Raw genomic sequence first — 12082 nt, 5'->3', positions numbered from 1 at the left:
TCCCAGTAAACAAGTTAATTTATCATGTTCTGGAAAACTTTGCTTAATGGAAATGCTCATCATGATCCAGGAGGAAGACAGTCTTCCAGCACACAGTGTCCTTATAGCCTTAATGAGGATTTATGACCAGTACCTCAGTGAGGATGCTTACAGCTTCTTTCCCCCTCCTTGGCTGGCTCTTCTCCATTACAGATACTTCCTGTGCTGCATCTCCAGCCGACAGAGCTCCTCGATGCACGCACGGTGGTGTCGGCTTCTCGTAAAGTTAAAAAAAATACCAACAGATTAATTCAGGTGTAATTGACATACAATGCCCTGCATCTATTCACATTGTACAGTGTGATGGATCTTGCCATATGTGTACACCTGCGAAACCATCACCACAGTCAGGATAATGAGCATCAGCAGGAGCCCTTGAAGGTTTTTCCCTGCTCTTTGTTACCATAGATTAGTTAGATTCGTTTGCAATCTGGAATTTTATACAGCATGTACTCTTTTCTTTTTTAATGTGGCATCCTTTACTTGGAATAATCATGTCACGTTCCATGCACGTGGCTGCAGATATCAATCTATGGCTCTGTGGTATCCCACTGTACTGTGGCACCTCATTGTAGCTTTCATTTCAGTTTCCCTTATGACACGACAACGAGCATCTTCTAATGTGCTAATTTGCCTTTAATAGATCCTCTCTGGTGAAACATCTGTTCAGATCATTTGCCCATTGATTGTATTGGTTGGTGGTTTTCTTTTTTTTTTAAATTATGTTATGTTAATCACCATACATTACCTCATTAGTTTTTTTTGTTTTTTTGTTTTTATTTTTTTTATTGTTATGTTGATCACCATACATTACATCATTAGTTTTTGATGTAGTGTTCCATGATTCATTGTTTGCGTATAACACCCAGTGCTCCATGCAGAACGTACCCTCTTTAATACCCATCACCGGGCTAACCCATCTTCCCACCCCCCCTCCCCTCTAGAACCCTCAGTTTGGTTGGTTGTTTTCTTACTATGAGACCTGAGAGTTCTTTGTATATTCTAACTATAAGTCCTTTACCAGAACCAGGATTTGTAAATATCTTCTTGTCGTACAGTGTCTCTCAAAGAGCCGAAATTTTAAATTTTGATGAAGTCCAGTTTTTCAAGTCTTTTCTTTTTTGGGTCATGCTTTTTTGTGTCACGTCTGTGAAATTTTTGCCTAAACTTGGGTCCTAATGATTTTCTCCTTTTTTCTCCCAGAAGCTTTGTAGGTTGGGCATGTGCATTTTGGTCTCTGATCTGTTGTGCATTAAATTCGTTAGGGTGTGAAGTCGGAATCAAAGTCATCTTTTTTCCATACGGATGTCTGATTTTTCTAGTGCTATTTGCTGAAATGACTATCCTTCTATCCTCCTCCACCGTATTAATTTCACAATGATGTTGGACTCAGGTTCAATTGTCTATATATGCGGGGCCCCCATATACTTCGACCTCTTCTAGAGCTTACAGAAATCTGGCTGAGTGCTGTTAGCATACACGTTTAGGGACTGGGGTGAAGGCTGCTCTTTCTATATATGTTTTTGTATGTCACTGCTTCTCTGCAACAGAAGTTATTCAGTATACACACCCACGTTCATACACTTAGCATAAGAATATATATTTATATATACTTATATATTTTTATTTGGAGATAATTTGAGACTTATGGAAAGGTTGCAAGAATAGCCTGAAGAATTTCTGGATATCCTTCACCCAGATTTCCCAAACGTGAACATTTGACCACGTTTTCTTTATTCTTTATCTTCCTGTCTCCGATGTGTGTGTGTGTGTGTGTGTGTGTGTGTGTGTAATATAATTCTTTTCCTCGAACCGTTGAAGAGTTTAGTTGCAGGCATAATACCCCTTTAACCCTAATTACTGCATACAGTTCATTTTTTGTGGGTTCAAATGCTGCTTAGATGAGTTAATTTTCTCCCCTTCTCATCTTCAAGGTGGTCATGCGGTCCATTTGAAATACAGGTTTGTTTGTTTGTGTTTGTAATGATAACATGTATTTTCTAAATTAGTACATTCATTAGGACAGTTAGAACTCATGACAAGGGCCAGTAATTTGTTAGTTACTCAGAAAATTGCTTAATGAGGATCATAGTTAAAATGGACACAGACATTCCTTAAAACACTTGTTTTTTTGTTTGTTTTTTAAGATTTTATTTGAGAGAGAGAGAGAGAGAGAGAGAACCCAAGCAGGGGGAGGGGAAAGGGAGGGGAAGAAGCAGACTCTCCACCGATGGGGCTCGATCCCAGGACCCTGAGATCATGACCCGAGCCGAAGGCAGACGCTTAACTGACTGAGCCACCCAGGTGCCCAACAACACTTGGCTTTACTGTAAGACATCTAACATTGATTACATTCACTTGGTCTCTTGCTATGGGGCCAGTTGTGTGGGTTTAGGTCTGGTTAATCGCTTGAGGAGAGGTAGGTGGACAGAACTTGATGTGGACATGGCTGCATTATGAGCAGAGTTGTTCTAGGAGGGATTGGTGCGTGGATTCTTTCAGTGAGCTGTTGCTAAATGGTCACAGTTCTAAATTCCATTCAAGTGGGACTCTCTTCCCTGACCTTCACTGTCCTGGTTTATGGCCACACTTGACCATCTCCATTCTGTCAGTAGAGCAAGACAACCTATGCATACTGAATATTCATGGCCCAGGGGCTTGTTTCTAGCACCTCTGAGTTGGCTTCTGGATTGTCTGTGTTTTCTCCCAAAACTGTGGCTGTCAGTTGCACCGTGGCTACTTGGTTTAAATTCTGATTGTATATTTGGCCAAAAATATGAAAAACTTGTTAAAATATTCAAACTGTGGGATGGCTGGGTGGCTCAGTCAGTTAAGCGTCTGCCTTCAACTCAGGTCATGATCTCAGGGTCCTGGGATCAAGACCGGTGTCGGGCTCCTTGCTCAGTGGGGAGCCTGCTTCTCTCTCTGTCTGCCTCTTTCTCTCTCTCCCTCTCTCTGACAAATAAATAAAAATATTAAAAAAAAATATTCAAACTGCATTGCCTAGAACACTAGTCCTAAGGCAGTATTAGAAAAAATTTAGTTCTGAGGTCAAACAAGCTTTGATAAAATATCCTCTTGGAAATTTGCAATGTCCGTCAGTGGGAGGCTCTGTGACCTTCTCTGGAAGGGCAGCTTTGGGGAAATGCAGTCTTTGTGTATAAAGCCCTCATACCTGTGCACACCTTGTGCCCTGAGATCATTTGTTAAGGCCAGAAGAATAAATGAATACCTTAATGTTTTATCTGTGGCTGCCTGTATGGTAAGTTAAACGAATGACCTAATATGGTTAATGTGAGGGGTTACAGTTAGAACTTTTTCTTCCTCATCTTTTCTTGTCTAATTATTGAGTATGTCTCGAAGGATAACTGCACTTGCAGAGTCAGACTGTGCCTGCTGGGACCCTCTCAGCCGGGGTGGTGAGGTTGGGAGGAGGTGGGGCTTGAAAGGGAGAAGAGGAGAAGTAGAACGTGTAAGAAACTAATGTAGGTCTCTAGTTACCCATTCTGGGCGGTTCCAAATAAACTTTTTGTTGTTAGTAGACAGTCTATCAGAATTCTGTGCATTGTTTGTTAGATAAATTACACATTGAAATCCAAAACTTTTTTTTTTTCTTGGAACCTCACTTTTGATTCTAACCTTGAATTAAGCAGTCGCATGCTCCCTCTCTCTCTCAACAAGACTACATCAGTGTGGAACATATAGAAGATATTTTTCTTAGGCTTGTATATATATTTGGTATATATACATATATGCATGTAAAATGTTTAGGATACAGAGTATCCTTAGCCATGGGTTTTTTAATTTTTTAAATTTTTAAAAATTCTGTTGTTTTTTAAGATTTATTTTTTTTATTTGAGAGAGAAAGAGAAAGAGAGCAAGTGCAAACAGGGACAGAGGGAGAGGGAGAGAGAGAATCTCAAGCAGACTTTGCACTGAGCAGGAAGCCTGATGCGGGGCTACATCCCAGGACCCTGAGATCATGACCTGAGCTGAAATCAAGAGTCAGCTGCTCAACTGACTGAGCCACCCAGGCATCCCCAAGGCGTATTAAATTCTAACAGGGAAGGCCTTCCCCCAATTTTGATCCTTTTGAGGCAGAGGGTGTGGGCTGGGCTAGGATACCGAACTCATTCCCAGAGTCCGGCGTGTTTCTTGCATCTTCACCTGCTCCGTGCTAGGAGAGGGAGCCGTGTTGCAGAGGATGGAGTTAGTGACCAGGGACGCATGTCTTCTACTTTTGGGGTGTATGCATTTCTTGCCTGTATTTGGTGTGTCACTTCGACCTCCCAACAGGAGCTAATGAGAGATTGCAGGAGCGGTCTGCCTTTTCCAAAATGCCATTGGTATTTTCTCATTAACATTCACACTTCCCAGCTGGGGCATTTAAAGACCCAAGGCTGGAAAAGCAGGGACATCGCCGGTGTAATTAGCAAGAGGGCCAGCTCAGGCATCGAGCACGCGAACACGTAAGCCCGTACCCTTTCCAATAGGCAGTTTCAGGCCATCGGTGAGCAGAGCGAGGGCTGTGACAGGTGTGACTGGTGCTGATTTGTGGGGAGGGTCATGCAGTTGTGAGCTCCCTCTGGGTCCTGCTGATCTTTCCAGATGAGGATGAACGTGAACTAACTGAGGTTTTTCTCGTTAAATCCAGAAAGTGCTGTTCTCTCTGGGGGGATCCTTTCTGTATTATGCTGACCGCTTCAAGCTCTACAGTGCCTTCTGCGCCAGCCACACGAAGGTTCCCAAGGTCCTGGTGAAAGGTAGGCGGGTGACGGCTGGTGGCAGGTGGGCACATCTGTTGTAGGTTCACACTGGTATGGCTGGCGGCGGTCGGGGCGTTTGGACAGAAATCCAAGAGTCACTAATGTGCCAGATAGATGTTCCTCAAATAAGGGTACTGAGAAGTGAAATGCGTGCCTGTCTTTTTTTTTTTTTTTTTAATTAAACTGCCCAACGTGGGGCTCAAACTCATAATCCCCGAGATCAAGAGGCACATGCTGTACTGACTGGGCCAGCCAGGCAGCCTGAGATCTTGAATTAACCGTCTTGTCAGTTTTCTTATTTATTTATATATTTATTTTTAAAGATTTTATTTATTTGAGAGACAGAGCACAAACAGGGGGAGGGGCAGAGGCAGTGGGAGAAGCAGACTCCCTGCTGAGCAGGGAGCCCGATGCGGGACTCGGTCCCAGGACCCTGGGATCATGACCTGAGCCCAAGGCAGACGCTTAACCGACTGAGCCACCCAGGCGCCCCTTGTTAGTTTTCTTATAATGCAAGTTTTGACTCAGCTATTTGGGGCCAGAATTAAGGGGTCATTTTGTAATTATGCAGAAAGGGGGGGGCTTTAGAAATTCCCTGCTTTATTCCTAATTTTCACTCATTTCCTTATAACCTCGCACGCTTCATATACCTTTTGGTGGCATTCCATCTCCCCCTCACCTGTTTTCATTCCTGGGCGTGTGATAATAACCACCCCCAGCACTACAAAAGTTGTTTCCATTGTTCACGAGAATCCCTCGACTCGCGGTTATATTTTGCATGGAACAGGGTGGAGTTTTAAATTGGCAGGCTCCTTTCCCTCAGTGTTCTGGGCAGCTGATGGATCATTCTGAGAGTCTCCAGAAAGCTGTTTCGCTTCCCTGGTTCGGCATGTGATGTTGGTGATAGGTAAAAGGATTTAAAAAAACAACAGCAACAATTTTCCTGGGGAACAGTATAACCAGTAGAAAGTTCGATTACAGAGAATCTCTGGAAAACAGGCTGCTCAGTCTTTTTTTTAAAGATTTTATTTATTTATTTATTTATTTGAGAGAGAGAGAGAGAGAAACAGCATGAGAGGGGATAGGGTCAGAGGGAGAAGCAGGCTCCCCGCCGAGCTGGGAGCCCGATGCGGGACTTGATCCCAGGACTCCGGGATCATGACCTGAGCCGAAGGCAGTCGCTTAACCAACTGAGCCACCCAGGCGCCCCAGGCTGCTCAGTCTTAACATTTCCCCGTGGCTGTCATGTTCACAGCTGCTGATCCAGTATCTGGATACATAATTTGTACATGTTATGCTTTCCTGCCAGAGAGAATGAGCTTGACTTAATTTAAAACCTGTTAAGGAAATATTAGTACAATGCAGGTCTCTGGGTAACGGAAGAGCCTGCCCCAGATAATGACATACTTAATGGCAGAGATAGTTCATGCAACAGAATCTACTTCAGCCCAGAAATTTAAAGGGCACCTGGGAATCTCCTTGTCTCATTGCCTGGCCTGGACGGCGTCTTCTCATGTGCTGTATTGGTCCTATCACTCTGCATACGCATATCTTTTTTTAACTTTAACTGAATGCCAGTTGTTATGAGATCGTTAATGTAACCACTTCAGAGCACTTTGCTCTACTGTAAAATTATATACACGTTCCAGTCCTTAGAGTTGTGGTATTTTTAATCACTCAATTAGATTAAAGTCTGCCCCTGTAGGTTTTCCTTAGTTCAATAACATTGTTTTTTTGCACCTGAAAATTATTATCGTGTCTTTCCAAACGATCCCTGATGAGGCATGACCTACATTTTTCTAATGGCCAGATGTGCCAAGAGGGTGAAGAGAACTCTTAGAGAACAGAAAGTACCCGTCTCTGACTCTTAACAGGCTCACGGAGAGGCTGGATGGGAGGGGGACACTCCTTTAGCTCACAAGGAGCCGAGAACCATGCCCTCTTTAGTTCTGACGTGAAATATAGCTGATGGATTAAATGCCCATGGCCGTATTTTGGGGCTTGCGGATTGTGGGTGGATTTCTATGCTCCTGGTAGATGTGGATGTGTACTTGGGATGTCCTGCGGAAGCCACGGCGTCCCCGTGCATCGGCCTCGCTTCCCTGACGCATAGGCCATTCATTCCCAGTGTCCTTTCTCTTTACAGATTTCTTCTTTGAAAGGAAGAGAAATGGTGGCTGAACCCCTGGAGTCTGATTCCTCTGAATGGGGCTTAACGGGGATGAAACGATTGTGGTCTTTATGAAGCCACCTTCACATGATTGCTGTTTTAAAGATAGAATAGTCATTTTACAATTCATGATGTCCTTTTACCACATCTTCTGGTCTTTCCCCGGATATGGAAATAATACGTTTTTATCAGAAGCTTTTTAAAACACGTAGGCCCACCGTTCACTCACTTTGATATAATGTCCTTCCCCCCCACCCCATTTTTTGCGCTCACTCTCTTCTCCACCATTTCTTTGCACCTGGAAGGCATTAATTAGCCTTGTCTTCCTAATTACCCACTGGTGGGTACCTCTCTGCTTGTCTGGGGACCCAGAACTCCCCAGGGCTGCTTTTCAGCCCAGCTGGGACACAGAAAAAAACCAGGCTGGTGAGGAGGGAGCTCCCTGAGTTATATGAGGTCAGATGTACATTTCTCTGGGCAAGAACTCTGCAGTCCGGGGCAGGAGGGCCTGCCCTACAGATGCTAATGGCTGGTAGTACTGAATTAACATAGAACAGATCTGAAAAGGCATTCGCTGGGGGAGATGCAGCCCTGCCCCACTTCCCAGAGCTGCAGAACAGTGCTGCTTCTGGTTTATGCTTTCCGCCCCACCCCCCACCCCGTCTTTTCTCAAAAAAAGGCCCCACCAGCAATGAAAGGCTTGAAAGGCAGAGAAAGCCAGGGTAAAGAGTGTTTTAAAATGCACGCTTTCCGATGATTCAGATATGGCAACGCCAACAGATCAGAAGACAATTGCCATTGAAAAGACAGTTTTTTCCTCGCAGCTCCCAAGAGGAAGGGGCATGACGTGGTGCCTCACGGGGCCCCACGGGGAAGTGCCAGGGCCAGTCAGGAAGCAGAAGGAGCCAGGGGGAGATGGGGGCAACTTTATTGTGGTTGCTGCCAGGAGGCAGGAGCAGGGCAGGGTAAGCAGACTTTTAGGATTGGGTCATTTCAATGGACTCTGGGATATCGGGGCTGGCCCAGGTTGTCTGGTACCTGGCCCTGAGGCGAGTAGGGCAGGGGACAGTGGCCCAGAGTGAGAGAGCCCTCTAGAAGGGGTAGCTACGGCTGTAGGGGGCTCCAGATTGGTTGGTTTGCATATGAAAGTGTGCTTCCAGGTGAGTCCTTTACCATCTCTAGAAATTGGCTAGCCCTGGGAGGGACAGTCCCCAGGGTCTGTAAGGTCCCAGATGTCAAAATAGCAGAATACAAAGACGCTCTTAGCACAATGAGGATTAACAGCAACCCCTGAGAACCCCAGTGTGTAGGATTTACAAACCCTGTTATCCCTTTACTCAAACCCCCGTTATTGCCCCCAAATTAATACCACGGGCCCTTCCAGTTGTCTGTCTGGGGCCCCCACCTTCCTTCTTCCTCTCAGTTCTGGGGAAGGGCGCCTTGGAATAAGTGAGGGGAATTGTGAGGAGGGGGGCATTTCGGGATTTCGCCCTGACAGTCTGTGTTTCTTACTCTCTCCCAGCCAAGACGGACCCGGCTTTCAAGGCGTTCTTAGACGCCCAGAACCCGAAACAACAGCACTCCGCCACTCTCGAGTCTTACCTCATCAAGCCCATCCAGAGGATCCTCAAGTACCCACTTCTGCTAAAGGAGCTCTTTGCCCTGACAGACGCAGAGAGCGAGGAACACTACCATCTGGATGGTGAGCCCCGGGCCCCGAAATCTGCCCCCCTTGCGCGCGTCTCCACAAGAGCCTCCAAACAGCCTTTCCATTTCCTGCCCGTTGTCTTCCAGTGGCTATCAAGACTATGAACAAGGTTGCAAGTCATATCAATGAAATGCAGAAAATTCATGAAGAATTTGGGGCTGTGTTTGACCAGCTCATTGCGGAGCAGACTGGTGAGAAAAAAGAGGTAAGGATGCCAACTTCTCAGGACACTGGGCAGCGAAGCTGGGTTGGTTTTATTGTTTTTTGAAGGTGGTATTTATAAGTAAAATAGTTACAAAGCTATTATTTCTGTTGGTGGAACTTTTATCCTTTATCCAAGGCTGCAGGTGAATTTTCTTCCTCAGCTGAGTTATTTCCTAATATAGGAACAGTGTTTTCTGAGTCTCACCCCATCCCCCTTGGGACTTCTGGTTTTGTTCTGTTCAGTTTGAGCCTGACCTTCCAAACATAGCTTAGGCAGCTTCTGTAAGCACCATAAAAGGTCAGAGCTACATCCCTGGAAATCAGAATAACGCTTGGCATGTAGTAGGTGCTCAGTCAATATTTGCTGAATGAATGAAAGTTTCGAATGACTCTAATAAATATATATATTTTTAAGTCTACCTAAAAAACCTCCTTAGAAGAAAGAGTGACAGGAACAGATACACCTGAGAAAAACTTAGAGCAAACTCTAAGTAGTGCCCGAGTCATTGAGAAGAGCTTTTGCGAATAAAAATTCTGATAATACTGAGATGAGTCAGAGGGCTATAGGTGCATGATAACATTCATCACTGCCTCTGGACATTAAACTGGAATATTCTCCTCGGTTTTGCTTTCTGCCTTAAAAAAAAAAAATAAATAAATAAAGGGGAAAAGCCAGGAGGGAACCAGGCGGAAAAATCACTCTTGCTGGGGTGAAGGGGAGAGTTCAAGGCAAGGAGGCGGGGAAGCTTGGTTGTTGAGTCTCGCTGAGAGAAAACTAGCCTCATCTTCGAGGTATACAGAGTTCCTGTCCAGGTTCAGTGTTATGTCCTCAGGGAAACGAAGCAAGTTTTCAGACTGCTAAAAGGTAACTTTCAGAAAGAGCTAAAATCTTGGCATCTCCTATAGACGTAAAAGCAAACACATACTGAGAAATCTATTTTACTCACATGATCGGAGGGAGGCAGGCAGATGTCGTCAGGGTTTGTTGGAAAGGTCGGAATGGCACAAGTGTGTATGTGAAGTGAAGAAATGTTGCGAGGCTTTACAAATGGAGGCACTCTGGTTTCTCCAAAATGGGGGCAAGTTGGTCAGGTCGGTGCCTGACAGGACACCTGCTGTCTGCACCTTCCAGAGAGTTACAGAGGCGCTCAGAGACCTCCACGTGGTCTGGAGTCTCACGGCCTGGGAGCATCGTTTTCCGCTGAAACACGATTTATTTTTTCTACTGGGGTGGCAAGCAAAGCATGAACATGCTCTCAATCTACCTGGCAGATAATTCAGTCAGTCAAGAGCGTAGGAGAGGTGGGCGCTGCGACTCTGGATTTAGTTCTCATTTTTTTTTCATAAAACTTTTGTGAGAAGAAGAGCATGGTATGCTTATGAAAGGGCAAAACAACAGAAAAAGGCAAGAAGAAAAACCATTCTCCATCTCAAAGAACTTACCACTCTTGATGTCTGGGTGTTTATTTTGATTGAAAAAGTTATATATCTGCACATGCTTGAATAATTATATTTTGAAAGTTATAGTATGCCTTGCTTTTTATGTTATTTTAAATTATTCAAAAGAATCATTTAAATTATTGTGTAATATTTCATTGTGTGGCTGAGTGATTTACTTAATTCCTATCATTGGACAATTCTCTTGGCTTCATTTATTGACTACTGTGAGTAATCCTGTAGACATTTTTTGTCATAACACTTCTCCCTCCTGTATTTTAGTTTATTTCATTTTGACAAAAGTGAATTTTATTGAGTCTTGGAAATGAACATTTTCATTAAATTTCATTATATTGTTCGTTATCTGCCAAACTAGTTTCTGGATTTTAATGACCTTGGGAGCAAAGGACCATTATGCTAAAGACTAGAAGATGACGTGCATGGTGGATTGCAAAGCATTTAGAAAAAAAGACGAATATGATTCAAAAGTCAGGGACCGTACAAAGGGACAGGGCTTTGGTGAAACTGCCCGTCCTCTGAAATGAAATTCTGACAATCAAGTGAGAAATCTTTCTAGCGAGGAACAAAGAGACAAAGTGCTGTACAAAATAGCCTCCTGTGAGCTGAGATTTTGTAAAGAGAAATGTGCAAAAAATGGAGGGAATGGGAGGAGGGACATTTGACTGCATACCAGTGTTAAAGAGAAGAGAATCCTATCTCAGTATTCCGACATCCAAAGCCCAGGAAGATCAAGGCTTAGAAAAGATGCCAGAGACAGCAACAAGAGATTGTGTTTTAACCTTGTAAGAAGAAGAAGAAGAAGGAAGAAACAGGCTCCCAAAGCGGGGCAGAGGTATCGTAGCCAAAGATGATTGATCACTCAGAGAGAAAGGACTCAATTTCCACAATTCTCACAAAAGTGATTCCTGGTCATTGTCATTCCCTTTTAATGCCAATATCCAGTAAAAACCTAGAATGGCTTTATTAACAATTTGTAAACAGTTACGAATAAGAATATTTTTCAGTATCTGTTGAGAAAGGTAGGCCACTGTTGAAATGGTAACATTCCAGGGACACGGGGTACCTGATCCTGTTATCAGCCAACTTTCCTGCAAGTAGATATGTTCACAGAGAACAAAGCTGGTTAGGAAACACTGTATGATGAAGCTGGGCCTTCAACCTCCTACTCCATGTTAAACCCTAGGGAGCTGGGCTGGACCACCTAGATCATTCCTTTTGCTTAGGTAAGAGGAAGAAAAAGCCAAAGAGGGCATCTCCCCTTAGAAGAAGGGCTCAAAGGACCCGAAGTGGTAGGACATCCCAGACCCCAAAGCAGAACTTAGTGTTGTGGTTTGGGCAGAAGATTCAGAAGTCAACCAGTGGAAGGCCAAGGGAGGTACTGTTGGCCGAAGGGGCAGCCCTACCCCCTTATTCCATTTGCCATATGGAAACTTGAGGGAAACCATGTGGGCTGGACTGGATCAGTACATTGTTATAATGTAACAAACAACTCAACATCTTCGAGTTTGCTACCACAAACACAGGTGTGTGGGCTAGCTGAGCTTTGGCTTCTCTTGGTGAGCTCCAGAGCGTAAGGCTCAGGTGTGTTCTTGTTGAACACAGCTAGGTTCAGGCATGCACTTTCCATGCCTGGAAGCGGGGAGCTCAGGAGGCCTGGTGGAAACTTGTTATGCCAAGTCCATGGCCCAGGGCACATGGCCAAGCCCAGAGTCATCAGGGATTTGCCTGGTCTAGTGG

The 12082-nt window shown here is 44.4% G+C and overlaps 1 protein-coding gene across 5 annotated transcripts in view; it reads left to right on the top strand.

Moving 5' to 3' along the window:
* Positions 1–12082, top strand: part of TIAM1 (TIAM Rac1 associated GEF 1) — a 374369-nt gene that overhangs the window by 343997 nt on the left and 18290 nt on the right. For all 5 annotated transcript variants that reach the window (XM_081799219.1, XM_081799233.1, XM_081799229.1 and 2 more), the window contains 3 exons: positions 4694–4802; positions 8498–8677; positions 8770–8888. In XM_081799219.1, coding sequence (XP_081655345.1) covers positions 4694–4802; positions 8498–8677; positions 8770–8888 — 408 coding nt within the window. The remainder of the gene's footprint in view (positions 1–4693; positions 4803–8497; positions 8678–8769; positions 8889–12082) is intronic.

Source organism: Leptonychotes weddellii, chromosome 1 (genome assembly GCF_054177405.1).
Source record: "Leptonychotes weddellii isolate Sample4059 chromosome 1, ASM5417740v2, whole genome shotgun sequence".
In the NCBI taxonomy this organism is placed as follows: domain Eukaryota; kingdom Metazoa; phylum Chordata; class Mammalia; order Carnivora; family Phocidae; genus Leptonychotes; species Leptonychotes weddellii.
This window is presented reverse-complemented; position numbering and strand designations above follow the sequence as displayed.